General features: G+C 50.8%; 6 protein-coding genes across 6 annotated transcripts; 3 read left to right on the forward strand and 3 right to left on the reverse strand.

Moving 5' to 3' along the window:
• Positions 1 to 4337: 4337 nt before the first annotated feature.
• Positions 4338 to 6227, reverse strand: LTHEOB_526 (Succinate dehydrogenase cytochrome B subunit, mitochondrial; the record flags this gene model as incomplete). The annotated part of the gene is made up of 5 exons (XM_035514385.1): positions 4338 to 4692; positions 4754 to 4993; positions 5333 to 5423; positions 5647 to 6080; positions 6133 to 6227. 5 exons carry the CDS (start codon positions 6225 to 6227, stop codon positions 4338 to 4340), a joined length of 1215 nt encoding a protein of 404 aa, XP_035369285.1.
• Positions 6228 to 6748: 521 nt separating this feature from the next.
• Positions 6749 to 8554, forward strand: LTHEOB_527 (Fungal Zn binuclear cluster domain containing protein; the record flags this gene model as incomplete). The annotated part of the gene is made up of 1 exon (XM_035514396.1): positions 6749 to 8554. One exon carries the CDS (start codon positions 6749 to 6751, stop codon positions 8552 to 8554), a length of 1806 nt encoding a protein of 601 aa, XP_035369286.1.
• Positions 8555 to 8604: 50 nt separating this feature from the next.
• On the reverse strand, positions 8605 to 9069 carry LTHEOB_528 (Ubiquinol-cytochrome c reductase subunit 8; the record flags this gene model as incomplete). The annotated part of the gene is made up of 3 exons (XM_035514407.1): positions 8605 to 8659; positions 8757 to 8981; positions 9038 to 9069. 3 exons carry the CDS (start codon positions 9067 to 9069, stop codon positions 8605 to 8607), a joined length of 312 nt encoding a protein of 103 aa, XP_035369287.1.
• Positions 9070 to 9925: 856 nt separating this feature from the next.
• LTHEOB_529 (uncharacterized protein) lies at positions 9926 to 11833 on the forward strand (the record flags this gene model as incomplete). The annotated part of the gene is made up of 2 exons (XM_035514418.1): positions 9926 to 10993; positions 11075 to 11833. The coding sequence occupies 2 exons, from the start codon at positions 9926 to 9928 to the stop codon at positions 11831 to 11833; spliced, it is 1827 nt and encodes a 608-aa protein (XP_035369288.1).
• A 144-nt stretch (positions 11834 to 11977) lies between these two features.
• Positions 11978 to 12748, reverse strand: LTHEOB_530 (uncharacterized protein; the record flags this gene model as incomplete). The annotated part of the gene is made up of 1 exon (XM_035514430.1): positions 11978 to 12748. One exon carries the CDS (start codon positions 12746 to 12748, stop codon positions 11978 to 11980), a length of 771 nt encoding a protein of 256 aa, XP_035369289.1.
• A 5497-nt stretch (positions 12749 to 18245) lies between these two features.
• On the forward strand, positions 18246 to 19418 carry LTHEOB_531 (2-oxoglutarate-dependent ethylene/succinate-forming enzyme; the record flags this gene model as incomplete). The annotated part of the gene is made up of 1 exon (XM_035514441.1): positions 18246 to 19418. The coding sequence occupies one exon, from the start codon at positions 18246 to 18248 to the stop codon at positions 19416 to 19418; it is 1173 nt and encodes a 390-aa protein (XP_035369290.1).
• Between the last annotated feature and the right edge of the window lie 945 nt (positions 19419 to 20363).

The following is a 20363-nucleotide window of genomic DNA, read 5'->3' on the forward strand; positions in this document are numbered from 1 at the left end:
CCCTAACCCTAACCCTAACCCTAACCCTAACCCTAACCCTAACCCTAACCCTAACTAACCCTAATAACCCTAACTAACCCCGAATACGATCCCGTTGTTGATCCACCCGACGAACTACAAAAAATTAGCACGAGCATAGAAGAAGAAGAAAAATAGTTACACTTAGCCGGAGAAGTTATCGCCTTAAAAATACAACGACAACCACGCTTCACATACTTAAAACAACGAAGCCGATCGGGAAGAACGAAGCAACGGTGCTAAGGACGAGACGAGCAAAATTAATAACGAACGGACGCCTCCGCCCCGTCTTAAAGAATGCGAGAAGCCAAGGCGTGCCGACGAGCGCTACTACCCGACATAATTAGTATAAAGAAGAAGAATAACGGTAAAGAGGGCCTGCAGGGTCTTATAAGAACCTACACGGAAGCTTTCGGGCCGAAAGCAGTCTAGAGGGGGGATAGTGTTACGATACGCTTAACAGCAGTGGGGAAGTTAGGATCTTATACGACTTACCGCCCACGTAACTAGTAACGCTAACCTAATACGATCGACCCGGCCGATCCAGCCGCACCCGAACCTACCGACCCGAGCTACCAAACCCTTTTCGGCAACCTGATCACTCTAGTCACCTTGATTACCACTAGTAACCAACACTAATCACACTGATTACTCTATATATATAGATCACACTCGTTACAGTAGATAGGACCTTCGTAGTCAATTTTAATTATTGCCTTGCACCCCTCTTGTTATCTTCCCTGCCTGACTACGGCTGCTATCCTCTGAACACAGTGTCTAGTGACAACCTAGATAGCGGTAGTAAACCCTTGACGCTGCGAACCTCCCCGACGTTCTTGCTTCACCCCCCTTCCCAAGTCCCAACGTAATACTATTACTATATAAATAGTTTTAGTTAAGAGTTTAATATCTAGTTAAGAATAGATATTTAATCTTCGTTACGCCGGGCTAAGCTATATTAGTTAAGATATTTCTATACTCTTTATAGCATAGCCTCGCTAAGTTATTTTATTAGATTTTTAGATTTAGTCGGTTTCTTAATTTCTAGCGTATTTAACTTAAAGATATAGACGCGAAAGCTTTCGTCGCTATTAAGAATATTCTCGTCGTCTATTAAGTTTTTAACGAACTCTATTATCTCTAGTTATATAGAAGCGCGTAAAGTAGCGTAGACTTATTAGAGTTTCTTTAAATACTAGTCCGTTCTACGCTTATCGCTTTTATAAATTAAATAGTTATTATCGTAGTATACGGTCTAACTTAGAGCTACGTAACTAACGGTCTTTACGGCGGTAGAAAAGATCTTTTAAGACTTCTTTAGATTCTTTTTAATAGTAGTCGCGTTTTTACGTATTTCTCTTTTCTACTAGTAGCGATACTTTTTATTTTATTTATCTCTATAGTAAAAGTATAATTCTTTACTAAAGCGCTCGTACTTCTAGAATATAAATTTTCGTCGTCGAATACGTCCGTCTTTACCGTCGTTATCGAACTTTTTTTTCTCTTTTTAAGCTATATTAAGTTCTATAATATTATCTTCTTTCTAGATATAGCGTAGCCTTTTTAGCTAGAAGTTATTAGGCTAGTAGATCTTCTTATCTTACTTAAACTCGTTCTTAAGCTATTCTACTTTAAGAACTAGTTTAATTATAGCTTCTAGAGACTTTATATCTTCGTAGTAGAATATTACCTTCTTAATTTCGCTCTTTAATCCTTTATAGTAGAAGGTTCTAAGAATAAGATTAAAGTACTTCTCGGCTAGAAAGACTACGTTCTAGAACTTAATAGTATAATCTTAGACCGATTTCGTCTATTAGATTTCGAGAAGAATATAAGTCGTCTATTAAACTTCGTCTAGACCGCTAAAAGTTCTTTTTAAAGCGGCTATAAAGTTTTAATAGTCTAAAAATAGTTATTAAATAGTTTCGAATCGTAGAAAGAAGAGTTTAGTCTACTACTTTCTCTTAAAGGGTTAGAACTATTATTTAGCCGCTTCTCTTAGATAGATACTAGTATAGAAAACTTTATTCTCTAGTCTTATAAAGCGCTCTTACGAGAAGTAGATATAGTCATCTAACTAAAAGAGAAAGATCTATATCTTCTTACGTTCTCTATAATATAAGTCGGGTTTAGAGACTTTAATTTTAGTTACTAGAAATACTAATAGTATCTATACTAGCTAAGCTTTAAGAACCGCGTTCTTATTCTATAGACTCTAAATAGTCTACTATAGTTTCTTATTAGTAGAAACTAAAGCTAGTTACTAAGAATTAAATTACTAGACGGGAGGTACCTCGCCCGTATCGTTTATACTAACTAATATATTAACTATATTTACTACTTAGTTTATTAGTAGTTTCTATACTAGATTAATACTTTCTATTAGAGTTAATAATCGTATTAACTATTCTACCTTCTCTTATAAGAATAGTAGTTAAAGTATAATAATAAATTTCTTCTACTAAGCTTCGAAGTTACTTAGTAGATAGTTAAACTATAAGAATTTATCTTAAAGAGATAAAAGAGAAAAAATAATAATTAGATAAGAGAGTATTACGTAATTATACGATATATAATAAGCCGATTACCTCTAAATAAAGAGTCTTAATTAGAACTTTAAGTTAACTATAAAAAATTAAGTATTTAGCTAAGAAGTATATCTATATACTATAGAGAAGCTAGTTATAATCTAGTATACTTTTAAGTAAGAGTATTACTTAGTTATACTCTTAGTAGAGAATATCGTTATTCGTACTCTTAGTAGAGAGTATAAGTAGGTCGTACGTAACTTAGACGCTAAGAATATCTTTTTAATATCTAACTTCTATTCTTATTAAACGATTATAATATCGTACTATATCTTACTTATTTTCTTCGTCTATCTACTTTTCGACTTCTCGTCTTTACGTATTACTTTAAGACGATTATACGTCTAGATCTACGGTCTCTAATTAGATTTTATAGTTTTTCGTCTCGTAGAGAATTCTCTAGTTCGTATCTTTTTTTTAAGTTATCGCGCCCTTAAGAGCGGTCTTTTCGTACGGGTCGTAGCTACCGCCTACTAGTATTTTCGTACGCGCCGTCTTTCTATATCCTCTCGTTTTTCGTACGGGATCTAAGACTATATAGTACTTTTACCCGTAAGATTCTTTAACCTTCGCGGTACTTCTTTTTATACGGGCTTTCTACTCTTAGAGTTATAAAGTCCGTATTTTTTAGAGTTCGTAATAATTCGCTTAGCGCCGCGTTTCTAACTTCTATTCTTTTATAGATATTTTATAATACTTAGTTCTTCGCGTCTAAAAAAGAGATATAAATTTTAGTCTAAGTTATTATAGTTAGTAATAGAATAATTTTATCTTTAGTATTTATAAGATAGTAGTTAAAGTATTACGCTAGAACTTAAAAAGAGAGATAAGATAAAAACGTTAAAGAGATTTATAGCGTTAAGAGTTTACTACTACTATTTAAAATATTACTAGACTTTAAATATAGAGAATAATAGTTATAGTTAGATAGAAAAGATAATAAGAGGAGTATAAGATAATAATTAAAATTAACTACGAAGATTTTATCTACTATAAATAAGTATACTATATATATAAGAAAATATTTATCTTATAACTATAATTCTTAACCGTTATATAGAGGTAGATTATAACGGGCGGTTATATTTATAAGGGTGTGGTCTTGGCGTTATAACCGTTATTGGTGGTGCTGAGTAATGAGCGTGGTTACCGATTCTCGGCGCGGGGATTCGCTTGGCGCCGTGTTTCTAACTTCTATTCTTCTACAGGTGTTCCGTAATATAGCGGTAGTAAACCCTTAACGCTAAAAACCTCTCCGACGTTCTTGCCTTACCCCTTTTCAAGTCCTAGCGTAACACCGCTACACCCACCGATACGACGCTAGGCTACACCGAGTATTATACCGTCGTCGACGGCGACAGTTGCGCGACCGTCCTGGATTCGAGCGGTATCACATTTACGCAGTTCTACGCGTGGAACCCGTCGGTTGGCGATGATTGCTAGTACCTGCAGCCCGGCGTTGCCTACTACGTGGCCGCTCCGTCTTCGCCGACCACCTCGGCGCCGCCAACATTAACTACCGGCGCAGGCGCGGTACCGCCAGGGCCCACGTAGGACGGGATCGCGGCAAACTATACCAAGTACGTCATGCAGCAAGACGGCGTCTTCTGCTACGACATGGCTACGGCGGCGGGCATCACTTTGGATGACTTGTACACATGGAACCCAGCCTTGGGCGGAGACTGCAGCGGCTTGTGGCCAGGGTATGCGTATTGTGTTGGGGTCTCCTAGCTAATCAAGTGTTCCTCTTCGCCGCCAGTTGGGCCACGGGGTGTCGAGCGCTAGGTCCCAGCCATTGTACATTTTGTCGCACTCGGGGTTGAACACAACCCGATGAAACTGTTCGAGCATCTGCAACGGCACTTTGTAATGCCCTGCGTATCTGTACTCTTCCGGCTCGTCCTCTTTCACATCGTCGGGGCCTACATCCGGGTCAACGGCCCAGACAAAGGCCCTTGGCTCTTTGGCGGCATCTTCGACCGCCGCGCTGATGGAATCGAAAGCTTCTTGATCCACAACGAGCGCAGCGAGCCATGAAATTCTGTCGCTCCGATCCATATGCTGTTGCGCGAGTCGTGCGAAATGCCTGCCCGAAGCAGCTGTCAGTCTACGAAACCAGCCGTCACAGTGATAAAGAGACCACTTACCCCTTGACAAACTCCATTCCTGCTTCTTCGAATATCGTTCCATCATCAACCCAGTGGAGTTGCCACATGTCCTTTGTCCTTTCGTCGAACGGCCAATCATTCTCGTCAGGCTGGTCCAGCAAGTACTCCCTGGACATTGCGTATATCTTCTCTTGCACCCGCGCCCATTGCGTCGCGTGCGCTGTAGACCCGTCGCCGTAGTAAGTGCGGTAAACGATAAAGCCGTACCAGCCCTGCTGCCTGTATTCACTTAGCCAAGCTGGTGGCTCCGTCGCACCGGCCGCGTCGGGTGGTTGATCCATTCGTCGTGCAGAAAGCGAGGAGAAATTTCTGATTTGGAGACTACTTAAACACGAGGTTGGCGCTATTCGGGCACCCGCCAGTTCGTATCCCACAGGAGTGCGTAAAATACGGCTCAGCGCTGAATACCCCGTATAAAGGCGGTGTTGAGAACGTCGAGCAAGGTAACGGGAAAGTGTCGCGAGCCTGTAGATCCCCATCGTTAGGCGAGGAAAGAGAAAACGAAAACCGGGCGTCCCTGTATTTATAGAGTAGAGTTGTGGCGCGGCCGTGCCATACGTATGGCTGGTAACGTGGCTGGTAGGGGTACTATTGTCAGGATCACGGGCGTTGGGCTCCTGCCTAAGGTATCCGCCCAGCGGCCCGGCCCCTGTGAGGAGCATGCGACCCGCCTGCCAAGCCCATACGGGTCACGTGCCTTCGGCACACGAGTCTCTTCTTGCTTCTCGCTAGTAGCTTAACGAATCCCCTAAGAATTCGTCTCGATAGCAATCTAGTCTCTTTATTTTCATCGGTAGTAAACTCCCTGTTTAGCCTTAGTACACCTACGTCTTATACTAAATAACTCTAATACCACGCGAGTATAACCGCACCGCAGACGCTAAAGCCTACGACGACCCATCCGCTCTTCCTAACAGCGACCGTGTTTACGCCCTTGCCAAGATCCCACACAAGGTGCCGCACGCCGTTCGCGCAGTGGAAGACGCCCACGAACCCAACCGCCGCCTTTGCACCAACGCGCGCGGCTTTTGGCAGCGCGGCGACGGCGGCGGCGACGGCGTCGACGCGCAGGTCCCAGCCGAGTAGCGGGGCGACGGCGTAGGCGGCGAAGAAGAGGTACAGTCCGCCGGACAGAGCGCAGCCGGTGATGCGGCCTATAATGGAGGGGTTGAACCACGTGTGCTGCGGGCGGTAGATGGAGAGGTGCGGGGAGACGGGGCGGCGGAGGCGTTGGGTCTCGAGGAGGGAGGGGGTGGGTTTGGTGGATGGGAAAGAGTTGGGGGAGGTCCGGGTGGTGGAGAGGGTTCTGGAGAAGGCGTCAGGTTGGTATCGTTGAGGGTTGAGTCTGACATGTGTACTTTGATGTGGTGGTAATGGCCGTTGATGGTGGATGGGGGCGGGTCAAGGCCAGTACACGACGTGTAGGGAGTCTCAGGCTGGGTTGGCGAAGCATTTTGAAGATTGCTGGGCGTGTTCGCAGCTTGCAGAGTAATTGAAGCTTCAAATCTATCCGGGAGGCGAGGCGGACAGGAGGAAGATGACTGGAAAGAGAGAATTTGATTCATCAGACTTTGCACCAAGCGGGATCGAAGACTGAAACCATCGTTACAGAGAACCATGTGGTCGGTTATACGGCCGGCTAACTTCGGGGGAACCTGCGGCCGGCCAACTTCGGGCGACCCTTTAGCGCTTCCGGCCCTTTCGCCCTCGACTTGACGGTCTCCCCAGGATTGCATCCTTTCCACTGTCTTCTCAACCTTTACCTTTTTTTTTTCCCTGGACATGCCCGAAACCATCTTTGATTTCAGCGCGACGCCACACGAACCCTCGGGCCGCAGGAACTACCAGGCGTGCCTTGAGTGCAAAAAGCACAAAGTAAAGTGCCAATTGGGAGATACCGAATCTCCGAACCCCCCCTGTGTTCGATGCCGCAGAGCGAGACTTTCGTGTGTCTTCGGCCCTGCACGAAGACTTATGCGGCGGGCGAACCGCTCGCACAACCCACGTCCATCCCGACTACCGAAGGGGGAAGAACCTCCCGGCAGACCGAGGCTACAGAGCACCGGTGAAGGCCCAGCCGTCACCCGTGCCGTGGAGGCTCCCGAAGAGGGTCGGGCTGTCGTAACCGCTTTCACTTGGACACAGTTCGCTCTCTGCCGAGACGGCTACCTCTCGCCCCAAGATGCCGACTATCTGATTGACTACTTCTTCCGATACATGCATCCGATGTACCCGCTTGTCGATCACAAGTATTGCAATATTGCCAACAGGGCTCAGTTCGCTACCGAGGAAGCCTTCCTTTGCACCACCGTCCTTGCCATCACTTCACGATACGCCTGGCACCAAGCAAGCGCCTTCTCTGCAAGGGCAACTGAAGTCCATGGAGCATTGTATCGACACGTGCAATCAGAACTCCAGAGGTGTCTTTGGGGCTCTGGCCCGGAAAGATACAGCGAGGCCAGGACACTGAGCATCATCGAGAGTATTATGCTGATTGTCGAGTGGCGGCCGCGCTCCATGGACATGATCACACCGCCCAAAGACATCGTGGGTGACTATGCTCTTGAGCAATATGGATATGCTGCTGCACCAACCACAGCCGACGTCTCCCTGGAATCACATGTGCGAACAGCTTGGGATGCCTTCAAGGCGGTTAATATCACGTCATGGCGACTCCTGTGCACGGCAGTCAATCTTGCAGATGAGATTGGTTTGCACAGTGCGATTACAAAATTACAGCACACCCCGAGCCAAGCCCGCCATGCACGTGTGCAAGAGTTCCTGGTATCGCTTGTCTGGGAGAGGAGCTTTCGGCTTGGTCGCAGATGCCAGCTCAGCCATCCAGCCGACGGGTCCAAAGCAATCGCGAACGCCCCGGACGGCCAATTCCTCAACAATATCCTCGAGAGTAGGATGGAACTCTACAGACTTACCCGCCTTATCGAGAACACCTTGTACCCCAGTGCCCGCCAGACGGCCGATCTGATCGCCCGCGGAAACTACCAGACCGCGGTCGACGACTTCTCGGGCCTTTTGGCCGCATGGAAAACACGCTTCGACCGCGTCAAAGCATCGTCACCGCCTCTCGCGAAGCATCTGGAAATCATGTGGCAGGGAACACGTGCATTCCTCTACAGCATATCCCTGCGCGCCCTCCTCCGGGAGCGATCCCTGCCGCCCAGCAGGCTCGAGTCGGGCAACAACGGCAACGGGCAAGGGGCAAGACCCCCACCTCGCATGCTTCAGATGGACCAGTCCAGCCGCCAGGACCACCACATGGCCGAAGAGTGGCTCCAGGCTTCCGAATCGGCCATCGGTGTCGCGCTGGAGCTGCACCGCGAAGGCCTGTTGCGCCTCGCCCCGCTCAACGTCCTATACCACGTCATCGCCGCGTCCCTGGCGGTGCTCAAAGCCGAAAGGCTACCGCTTCGCACGACAACGGCCGATCCGCGCCATCTCCTGACCCAGCTCGTCCGTGCGCTGGAGGACTCGAGCGTCGACGACGCGCACTTCAGCGCGAGGTATGCCGCGTGTCTCGAGAGCATGATGGGCTGCCTGGAGGAGGACCGGCGGCGTTGCGTTGCCCGAGCTCATGGGGGCCCTGCTGACGATGCCGCCGCTACGAACTCATCCTCCCTCGACGGTGGCGGAGGCGACCCTACCGGCATCGCCATTCCTGGCTTCGAGACACCGTTTGGCGTGTTCGAAGGAGCCTCTCACGATCATCCTTCCTTTCTAGATTGCAATAATGAGGATTGGAGCAGGTGGTTATCTTTCTGAGCTCTGTGTGTACACATACTTTGCCTCGCCCTGAGCAGACATTTCCTCGTTCAGTCTTCCTTTTGGTAAAGCTTCCTGCCTTCTTTGCTGTTTGCGAATTTGTTCCTGTACATATCGGCGTTAGACGTGTCATTGCTTTCTTTGTGTTCCTTTTCTACCCTGAGATGAATTCGACATTTCTTCTCTTCGGCTTCCCACATACCTTTCTTCCGCCCACTGCAGCGTGAGGTAACCCAGCAGCATCGGCGTCCCCCAGTACAATATCTGCTGTCTTGTTCTCCTCCAGACGTTGAAAACTGCTGCATGGAGTGCTCCAGCCATGGGGTTGACGCGGTTAGGAGCAAGCCTGTAGGTGACGATGCCCCGCTGCGGGCAGAGCTCGGATGCCGCTCCCCATTCAGGCTTGTGTAGAGCGTGGATGCTCAAGCTGATGTGCCTTAGCCTGGAGGCGTCTGATGCCGAACAGGTACGGGTCGGACTTACTGGCCGCGACTATCTTTGTCGATGTAGTGCATATTGTTAGACGTGTTCGAGTTTCTGCGGTGTCGTGAGGATCGTGTCTCGATTGACGGCTTCTCGGGTTATATGATGGGGGGATGCGCTGTCCCCTAACACTGCCCTCCGTCGTTTCGCTTTGCTTCGGCCAGGCACGGAGGGAACGCCGCGCATATGGTTGTGCCGTGGTAGTGCGCCACTCTTATTGACAGAGGGCTGCACTGTTCCGGAATAGGCTCTCTTTTTCTCGCGCCAGTGCATCATTGTCTTACTGCTTGGGCCAATTGCGGGAGGCGCAATGCTCGTGAACGAGCTTACGCCCCCGCGTGTCGATCTCGGAGTCCCGCGCACCGCTCGGGCACGGCATATAGCGCTCGGCAAACTTCGGAAACCTACAGTGTTGTAGCGTCGGCATAGGAAATGAATGGTGGCCTGGAAGTGCATCCACGTGGCTGACGGTGGCTGGTTGCCCACCTGAACCCTTATGGTTTCTGCGATGAAGGAGCCTGGTCGCTAGTGAAAGTGTCGGTTGTTTGTCACAGCATCTGAGATGGAGCTATTCGATTGAGCGATGAGGGAGTCAGAGTAGATAGAGGGACTTGTGAAATGGGACATTTTCATTGGTGCTTCGGATGGCTCTTTGTCGCCAAATCGTAGAGCTGGTACGAGTGCCACCAAGATCCGTGCAATTGAATTTCGGACACCGGTCTATGCTTGACTCCCGTTCACAACTTTAAGGACGACTTCGGAAAGTCGGCTTTCCGGCCCCGAGTTAAAAGCTCTAAAATAGCTATAAGAACGCCGTCTTGAGACCAGACGCAAATCCAACTTGAACCCACCACTATCCAACTCATCTATATTCCATCTTTCAGAACAATGTCTGCAACCGAACTCTCCACCCATGTTCCGCCCTCTATGCAGGCGCCTCTGGATCCCCTCCGCCTCCTCGGCCTCTTGGCAGTGTCGATGCTAGCACTCTACCGAGTATATCTATGGCTGCTTCCCAAGCCCATGCCCGGTATACCATACAACCACGAAGCCGTCAAAAGTATCTTCGGCGATATACCTAGTATTGTTGCCGAAGTTGGGAAAACGAATGACTTGATGGCCTGGCTCCAAAAGCAAACTGAACGGCACCGTGCCCCTCTCGTTCAAGTCTTTATGTGGCCGTTCTCGAAGCCGGCGTTGCTTCTCAGCGATTTCCGCGAGTCGCAAGATGTCCTTCTCCACCGCGCCAAGGATTTCGACCGCTCGACCTTTGCGGGCGACATCTTCGGCGGCATCGCGCCCAATTTCCATATTGTCAAACGCACGGGGCCCGAGTGGAAGGCCCACCGTCGCCTCCTTCAGGACCTCATGACGCCGTCGTTCCTCGACAACGTTGCCGCCCCATCAATATATGACAGCATGCTCGATATTGTGGACCTTTGGTGCCTGAAGGCGCGACTGGCAGATGGCCGACCCTTCGCCGCTGCTCAAGACATCCACAACGCTGCCCTGGATGCCGTCCTCGCATTCTCTTTCGGCAAGGAATTCTCGAGCCGTGCGACCAAACCTCAGATCGAGCTGCTCTCCGGCTCGAAGAAGCGTGAAGCCGAAGCTAAGGACAAGCCCGTCACCTTCCCGCAGGCGCAGCTCGACCCGAGCATTCAGTCCATGATAGACATCACCGACGTAATGATCCACATCAAGTCCGCTCTCCTTCCTAGAGTAAAGTGGTGGTTTGTCCTGATGCTTCCGCACATCCGCCGCGCATACCAGACCAAAGATAGGTGCATCATGCAGGAGCTGAAGAGATCCGTGGAGGCTTCGGGAGGGAATAAGTCGTCCCGCGACGACTCCTGGGTGCGCTCGGCCGTCGACCACGTCGTCAGCCGAGAGACACGCTTCGCGGAGAAGGATGGCCGCGCGCCCGCGTACTTTTCGCCAGTGATGCAGGACGAGGTGAGTTTATCCCATCCTTCACCCCCTGCTGCACACTTATATCAACCGTGACACTCCACAATCCGCTGACCAAACTGCCAGGTCTTCGGCTTCGTCATCGCCGGCCACGACACGACTAGCACCTCCCTCAGCTGGGGCGTAAAGTTCCTCGCCGACCACCCGGGCGCCCAGCGCCGTCTCCGCCTCGCCCTCCGCGCCGCTTTCTCCGCCTCCGCAGCCGAGCGCCGCCTCCCCACACACGCCGAAATCACCAAGACCCCAATCCCCTATCTCGATGCGTGCATCGAGGAGATCCTACGCCTCGGCAACACCGTGCCCGCTTTCGACCGTCAGGCGCTGCATGACACCGTACTTCTGGGTCACTTCATCCCGAAGGGCACCGTCGTGTTCGCCATGAACAACGGGCCCGGTATGCTGAGCCCTGCGGTGGACGTGGACGAAGCGAAGCGCAGCGAGAGCGCGCGGGGGGATGAGAAGACGCGGAGGAGGCCGTGGCAGAATGAGGGCATCGCGCGGTTCCGGCCGGAGAGGTGGCTTGTTGGGAAGGATGGGGAGAGGGTGGGTGATGTGGAGGAGGAGGAGGAGGAGGAGGAGAAGGATGCGTGGAGCGAGGCCGTGTTTGATGCGCAGGCGGGGCCGGCGGCGCCGTTTGGCGGCGGAGTTCGCGGATGTTTTGGGCGCAGATTGGCATATTTGGAGATGCGGTTATTTTTGACCATGGTGCTGTGGCAGTTTGAGCTCTTGAAGTGTCCTGAGGATGTATCGGGCTATGAAGCGTATGATGGGGTAGTGCACAAGCCGAAGAAATGCTTCGTAAGGTTGAGGCATATCAAGGAGTGATGCAGGGCTATTCTTCAGGCCATACAATCAACGGAAAATCCACACTGACAGCTTGCTTTCTATTTTCAATGAGAGGTATAAAGCTCTGTCATTAGCAATTTCATATCATTGTCTGTGATGGAACACGACCATGCGAGAGTTCCTCTAACGACCACTGCCTCTCCCATCATTGTTGCGCGATTCCTGTTCCTGAGGTGTGGGATTCCAGTGCATGACGTCCCACTCGCTGTTCGGTTCCGGGCACCATTTCCACTTGCCGACTGTGCGAAAGTCCATGCTCTGGTACAGCGATTTTCCAGCAGGACTTGCTGTGCTGTGAACTGGCACGCCTTCTTCAAGCGCCTTGTCCATGACCCACTTCACCATCATCTTGCCGATTCCCATCCTTCGGAAGTGTGGGCTAACGCCAAGGTCGCAGAGTTCGTACCGCTCCTTCGGCTTTTTAAAGCCTTCTTCAGTCCATACGCGTGAGTCGTCTTTCCCATCAGCCTCAAGAAAGGCCGTCGAATTAGCAACATCTACCATAGGGTGGTTGCTTTCCATAAGAGAAACTACAGGGTCGGATCCACCGACGGCTTTCTTTATATCTGCTGAAAGGTCTTTGGCTTGAAATATCAACTTGAGATCGTATTGGCAAGTTGAGGCGAGAGACATACCCTTTCGAGGTCCTTTTCTTCTTTTCCCTCTTGTTTCACGCGTGAAGACACAGAAGCCGACAATGTCGTGGCCGTCCTTCCAACCTTCATCCCCAGATTCCAGGACAACAACGACGGCTGATCCGCACGGCCTATCAAAGCTCTGCCTTAGCAGGGCTTCCTGAGCGTTCACAAACGCCTCAGGGTAGTTTCGACGGCCAGGATAAAGGTAAGCCTCGATGGGATCGTTGATGAACGCCACTGCGGAAAGGCGGGCCATCGCGGGTATGTCAGCATCTGTTGCTGGCCTGAGTAACATTTCACTCCCTGTAGCTGTTGACGATTAAGATTCTGAACTCCGCTATTTGAGGGAATTTGACAGCACCTACGAATTTTCAAGTTGATTGGCAAGCGTTGTGGGTGTAAGAGGTGTGATGGGAAAAATCGCTACCATTCGCATTTGCGAATTGCGAGAATGTACTTATATAGAAGGATAAGAAAAGAATACAAGTGGCACGCCTTAAGAGAGTGACTGTTTTTTCGCCGAAACAGACCGAACATTGACACCGGGGAATGTCAGCGGTGTGATCTGACACCGCGCTCCCGAAAAAGGAAACGTCATTTCGCCGCCTCGAGGCCACCAACGCAAGCTCAGCTGCATCTTTGATGCAGCCCAACCTTTCTTCCATGAAGTATCACTGAGCCTTTCCAATCCACGGCAACGCACCCGCACAGTCAATGCACAACAGCCTGTTTGGTTTGTGGTGCGACATGCGTGACCTCGCCTGCAATAGACGTATCGCCGTTTTTAGCCGAGCGCTTCGCAACATACTCCGGAATGTTCTCCCGCTTGGTGTGGGTTGGCGGTGGCACGCCTGCTCCTGCTGCGATGCCCGCCTCACTGCAAGCTGCCTGGCTCAAGCTGTGGGCAAAGAGCGGCTCACCGTCGCCGCCGAGGAAGATTCGTTTGAGCATTTCTTTAAGCGTCATGCCGTGGATGTACGGAGATGTGGCAGCGGAAGTGGCAGTAGTTCAGTTTGGTAGAATTGGTTTCTCGCAGTCTCGGGGCGGACAGGTAGGGCGAGGCTGCGTCTTTATTCATCCAGGTAGTTCGCCTCCGACGTCATCGGTCGTACAAACTTTGACACTCCAGCCTTTCAGCTTGCTGATTTGGCTCGGCAGCAGGTAAGGCTGAGTCGGTAGGGCTATTTCGGGTGCATGGTTGTATCCTCGTGTCAGCATTTGCTGACTCTATTAATATTTAAACTTCATGCACGGAGTTTAACTGTCAACTCTAACGCCGCGGGAGCTTATTGCAGATAAGAAGAGAACGCCACTCTAAATATTTCTAAGAAGATGCGGCTGACACCATCCAAGAACGCCACTCTAAATATTCCTAAGATGCGGCTGAAACCATCCAAGAACGCCACTCTAAATATTTCCAAGACGATACGGCTGACACCATCCAAGTATTATACGTATTTGCGCGAGTCCTTGGCCGTGAAACGGCTCCTCTCCATCCGCAGAGTTCTTCCACAGCCTAATTAGCTTCAGCCATCTAACGACAGTATATATGTTATCACCAGAGAGGCAAATGCATAGCCCTGTTACTAGAAGTTACAGATCCTACATGAAGTCGGAAGCGTGAGCTCCTTCGTTGTGGTCGCGACGGCGCCGACGCTCTTCAGTCCAGTTCCGGCCCAATCAATCAAGCAAATGTCGGGAAGGTCGCTGGGAATTGTAGAGTGGTATAGCTTCACGCTCATCTGAAATGAAGCTTTGCACTAGAGATCAGCGTAAATGGTAGAGGCTGCAAGCGAAATCATCCGCCGGGATTGATTTGAACTACGTCCGATATCCTTAGAAGCAACAGAGCGTTATTACGGTAAGCTTGACAATCGCTTAGACCAAAGGACTTGCAGGTTATTAGCTACTCACCTTGGGAACCACACGGCGCAGTGCTGAAAGTCGAACATATTAATTAGGGCGGCGTCTTGTCGTGGAAAGGTTCAGCGTCGGCAGCGGCTTTCTTATAGCCAGAAAAATCCACTACATCAACTGTAAAAGTTATCTCTACATCCTAAAGATTCTTCAAGAAGCGTGTAGTGGCATAGCTGGTTGGATGTTTCCGCTGCGGGTGGCAGTATCGGCGGGCGTGGGGTCTGTAGTTGTATGCGAGGAATGAGCGCTGTAGATGTCGTAGGTGAATGTGCCCCTGGTGAGATGGATGATGATAAAGTCAAGTATTAAACGGAGCGGACGTTGATACGCGGGAAAGAGGGCGATGGACCGGTTAAAGATGTCGTAAAAGCTGAATTTGTGATATCCCCTATTTCCATCAGAAAGAAAAGGTCACAATTTAAGAAAGACAGATTCCGCGAGGGAGAACGTACCAGACAATGGCATGTACACTATGAGCTGTTCGAAATGGAACGGCAAGGTCCGAATGCGAAATTGCCACAGCTTCTGAGCTTATGTATCTAGATATTGATGGATTGCAGACGGATTTCTAGTCTCTAAAAGCCGTCAGATGCAAGTTAAGTATCGGTACGTACTAAAAGACATTCAGACCTCTCGTTAAACAACCCCTAGCGTGCTCCCATTATTGCTTTATCGGCTCGGCATACCGAGGCTTCCGTGTAGCTGTAGTAATCGTTGCCTTCCATTCAACACGAGCGATTGGTACACGGCCGAAGCGCGGCAGAGCCGGTGCAATGCATGATCAAGCTCGATTGACAGCTCAACCCAGAGCGGTGAAGCTGGTGGAATTTTTCAGAATTAAGAAGCTCGAAAGCAACCGTGAACGATCTGCATAGGGGGCTTTCTGGTTCTGCAGACTCACGACAAAGTAGACGTTTCAAGAAGAAAGACACACGAAGGGCCTCCGTCGGCAACCTGCCACTGACGCGAATGCCTTAGAAATGCCAGCAAAGTCCTCACCAGGGTAGCGTTCGAAGGGTTTCGGAAATATAGCCGCAGATAACTCCGACCAAGCGCCCAGAGCACTTTCTAGAATCAAGCGTTTAGAGACAGCCCGCTTTGACCGCCGATTGATCTGCCACGGCCTTCCCGACAACGGCGGGCCGCAAGCGGATAGAAACAGCATTCCTACCAAATACAAACAAGTGGGTACAGTTGAATGCGCCCGTGTACCTCGCTCCCGGAGATTTTACCTCCTTTCCGCTCACGCCGGTGGACACCGATATCGTATAACTACACGCTTTGACTCTGGGTACTTGGATACTCCACCACCTCCGCTGCCGCGGCCACGACACGGCAGGCCTTTGGATCAGGTCACGCCACATTTGCGAGTATGAGGAGGTGTTATCTGGCTGCCCGTCCAGCAAGCATGTCCCCTGCTCCCGCAGCAGCAGCATTGTGGAGACAGACGGTCCTGACGTAAGTGGTTTGAAGCAACACTACTAACCGGCCGGGGTGATGAAATGAACCCCTCTACAGCACCGAGGAAGCACTACAGGAACAGCTCGTCTGCCACAACGCCGGCCGAAACTGTTCTGTGCTATTGCACCTGCCAATCTCACCAACGTGGTGTACCTGCAGTACACTTTCGGCATCACTCGCCAAATTATATGCTTACATGGTAGCGGCTTGTGAGGTAGCTCGGGTAAGACGTTAAAGTGGGGACAGTGAAATCAATACGGGGTTGAGGAAACGGAGTCCTCACGCCCGTATAGCTATCTCGTCCAGACAAAGCGCGAGGGGACAACCAGTACAGTGCCCCGTAGACTCTCTCCTTCTCCGATGTAGAAAAAAAGACGTGTCGTATGCTGCTGCGAATCTCCTTGGGGTAATGTGAATCATGCGATTGGGCTGGATTGGCCGGTTGACGTGGGGAGGTTTCGGGTCTCGCTGTAGCTTACCTATCTTCTTCATCAACACCACGCCATTGTGGGCTGCCTATCGCGATCGCGATGAATTATCAGATGCTTTTTACTCCTTTATCCCCCCTCTATTCAGGGATTACATGCCTGCTAGTCCGTGACTCCGCTTTGTAATAGCTGTTGTCATAGCACGACCCATCTGACAAAACCCAGCAACGGATGATCACTTACCTACCAAAGCGAGATTGTCAATGCCGCGCAACCGAGGGTGGAGATGCTGACATGTTTTAAGGTTTCCCCCGCGACGATGCAGAGTGGATACTGGGCTGATGAGGAAAGATCTCTTGCCACGAGGCGGTGGAGACCACAAGTAGCGAGGCGAGCGCGGAGGTGTTCATTGGCGTCCGCCTTGCGTCAGTCTAATTGCCGACTCCGCGGCTTTCTTGTTTAAAAATGGAACTGCCCGTACGGAGATTGGCCAGTTGCACAAGCGACAAGTGACTGATTCGTTGGTGGATGGCCCAGAATCTGTTGTTGATTCAACATCCCGGTCGCGATATTCTTCTCCTCAGGCATCGATGCAGACATGGTTTGAGGTCGTGTCGGTGAAGGTTCAAAACGACTACAATAGAAGCACCCGGACTTAATTTCACCGGCCTAGCCGGTCGGATGCGCCGGGGCGTCAGCGAGACAGGGGAGTAGGTATCTACATTGGGGAGTTCTCTTCTGCCACCGTGCAAGACATCGAAAGGCTCAAGGGTGCGGTGGCCATTGAGATGCGATCCAGCTCGCTGATCGCTTCCCGCGGCATCTTCGATCGCACGCGTCGGGGCCGCCGGCATTGGTCAAAGAGCCGCTTTATCGGGCGAAAGGTCCGGTATTCGTGACGATTGGAGGGTGACGGGCAATTCCATTGGGCGTCGATGGGTGAGGATAGCGGGCCCTCCGCCGCCGAGCGTCGCGGCCCCGGGCGAATAAAGGCCGGAGGGTGGTAGATGCACACGACACGAAGGGCCGGCCCGTGTGTGGCCACAGTTGCCCACATCACTGTCCAATGATAGCTCGGAGGTAACTCCGCCCCATCGGCATCTTCCACAGCCCAGGTTTCAGCTGCTGGTACCTGCACAAAAAAAGCCGTCGCCACGGTTTTGAATTCGTCAATCAATACGAGGTCTGACTTGTAAGATTGCGCAGGCCGCAGTCTCGTAGGACCCGATGCAGCTAGGCTGTAATACCGGATACCACCCCGGACTATCACGGAACGTTGCAACTAGCTAGCTGCTGCGCCACGAAAGGCTTCTTCTTTATAGTAAAATCAGAGGGATCATGAAGCGTCAAAATACGCAAAAGGGCTGGTGGTGGTGGCTTGGAAGCTGTCGACAAGCCACGATTTGCGCACGGAGCAGCACGTCATTGTCCAACCAGCTATCACGGCGGCGGCGGCAGCAAGGGCATCCGGGGTGCGAATGTACCCCGACCACCAAGATGGAAAAATATCCGCCGTCGCCACACGATGGTCGAGACTGGCATCTGACTCTGATGCTCGAGTAATGGTCCCCCGTCAACATGAAGCAGGGCGTTGAACGAGGGTAGAGCCCAAACACTGCATGGGAATGCAGCTGCTGCAGCTGCCGCATACTTTCGCACAGAGAGCGGGCGGCTATGAGATGTGTATAAATTCCAGCGTTGTAGTCCATCTCAGAGCAGCAGTCTCCAGTCCTCAGTTCCATGTTCACCTCGAATACTCAACCTTTTACACTTCCCGATATTTCTACTTTTTCTACTTTGATCGGCAACCCCACGATCATGTCTGCCCGAGTCATCATGTCCCGCCCGTTTGTGGCCGGGAGTTTCCCCCGAGTGTCTGCCGTGCCGCCGCCGATGCGGCTGGCTCGAAGGCTCGCAACACTGACCGACAACACTGCAGCATCAACGATGCCTCCAGGTCACAAGGCCACTGTTGGCAACCTGAAGACATTTGAGCTGCCCGAGGTGCTCACTGGTAGCGCATCCGACCAGGCGCTGGGCCGCAGCATGATTGATGCTTGGCGCAAAGACGGCATCCTTCAGATCTCGATGGATCCGATCAACCGCAAGCTCGCCGACGCCGCTTTCATCTGCAGCAAGAAGTTTTTCGACCTCCCCTACAAGACAAAGGCATCCTGCGTCGACGACCAGTCCTTTGCAGGCTACATTGCATCTGGCGAGGAGATCACCGACAACATTGCCGACTACAGCGAAATCTTCACTGTCACCAAGGACCTGCCGCCCACGGACCCGCGCGTGCAGCAGAAGTGGCCGTGCCACGGACCCTGCCCTTGGCCATTCAAGCAGATGCGCACTGTCATGAACACGTACATGGATTACCTCGGCGAAAGCGGCGAGAAGATGCTGCAGCTGATCGCCTGGGGCCTTGGGCTCAAGGACGGCAACGCCCTGACCAAGTACACCCAAGACGGATGGCACCACATGCGCGTCCTGCGCTTCCCTGAGCGTAACAACGTCAACGGCAAGGGCAAGGATGGCCGAGGCATCGGCTCCCACACCGACTACGGCCTGCTCGTTATCGCCGCCCAGAACGACGTCGGCGGCCTCTTCATCCGCCCGCCGATGGAGGGTGAGAACTACGCCAACTGGCGCAAGAGCTCCGCCGGCATGGCCGAGGATGACGACAAGTGGACGTACGTGCCGCCCGTGCCTGACGTTTTCACTGTCTTCCCCGGCGACATGATGCAGTACGTCACCAACTCGTTCCTGCCGTCCACCCCACACAAGGTCGGCCTCAATACCCGCGAGCGCTTCGCCTTTGCCTACTTCCATGAGCCCAACTTCTCCGCTGTCATGAAGCCGCTCGAAGGCTTCGACGCTGGACAGGAGCCCCGCGAAGGCATCCACTATGGCACCCACTTCACCAACATGTTCATGCGCAACTACCCCGAGCGCATCACGGCGAACCGTATGCGCAGCGAGAACCGCATGAAGCTGCTCGAGTCCCCTCAGCTTCGTTGGGCAGAGACCCCCGAGACCCCGAACATCAAGGCCGAGCCCCCCATGGATGCTGGTCCGCTTTTCGGCAGCGCGCAGTCACAGGTTTCTGCGCAGATCTAAGAGTTGGGTGACAGAGAAAGACAGATGACGGCCGATCGTTGTAGCATGGCAGGATGGGATTGCAGATAGAGCTGACTGGATTCTTACGAATGTTTCTGTGTGATTTGGCGTCAATCGTTGTTTAGCCTTGCATTTATTCGCTCGTTCCACGCTGTCAAAATTTCAATATGCAGTTTAGATATATTCCCATAGCGTTAACAATCGTTAAGCCTCATTTTACCATGACTCTTCTTTACACTTGACGAAACCTACTACAAGTGTTCCTACACGATACAGCATCGCTCAGAAGCTATACGCCTTTGAGTGTAGATAACATAGGGACTTCTCCATTTTCTCATCTTCAGCATATATCCACCTGACCTAAAAACCTGAATCAGCCCAATGAATTTAGATGGCATATCAGTATTGTAGGCTTTCAAACTTTTAATGCCGTGAAATCATTGAGCAATATTATTTCACATCCCACTATAAAGTCGGAGACATGTACCACTTAAATTCGAGCTTAATCTATCTAGAGTTAATCTCTACATTGGGGATGATACTTTAAGCAGAGTGGAGACGAGCCATCTTACAATGGTAGCTGCGGCTGGGAACAATCCCGTTGTAGTTTTCAAACATTCTAATACTAGGTTTGGTGCGGCAGCTGCCGAATACGAATGACCTTCCTCAGCATCATCTCGTACTACCAGGATCCGGACCGAATGCTCGGAACTGGGTACAGCTGGTGTGAACTTTCGAGTTGCTCAAAAGACTTCAAAGTCATTCCGTTAATTCCACTTGGCTCTGCTTTCGGTCCTACGAGCACCCTACATTTTCTATGCATCTACTGGATGGTAAAATATCAGTAGCCTAGGCTTTAAAAAGTTCGGTACGCACACCGAAGTATAAACCAGAGAATTGTAAAGGGTTGATAAAAGTTACGGAATTCTTCAGCGCGTACGACTT

Source organism: Lasiodiplodia theobromae, assembly GCF_012971845.1.
Source record: "Lasiodiplodia theobromae strain AM2As chromosome Unknown scaffold_2, whole genome shotgun sequence".
NCBI classification, from domain to species: domain Eukaryota; kingdom Fungi; phylum Ascomycota; class Dothideomycetes; order Botryosphaeriales; family Botryosphaeriaceae; genus Lasiodiplodia; species Lasiodiplodia theobromae.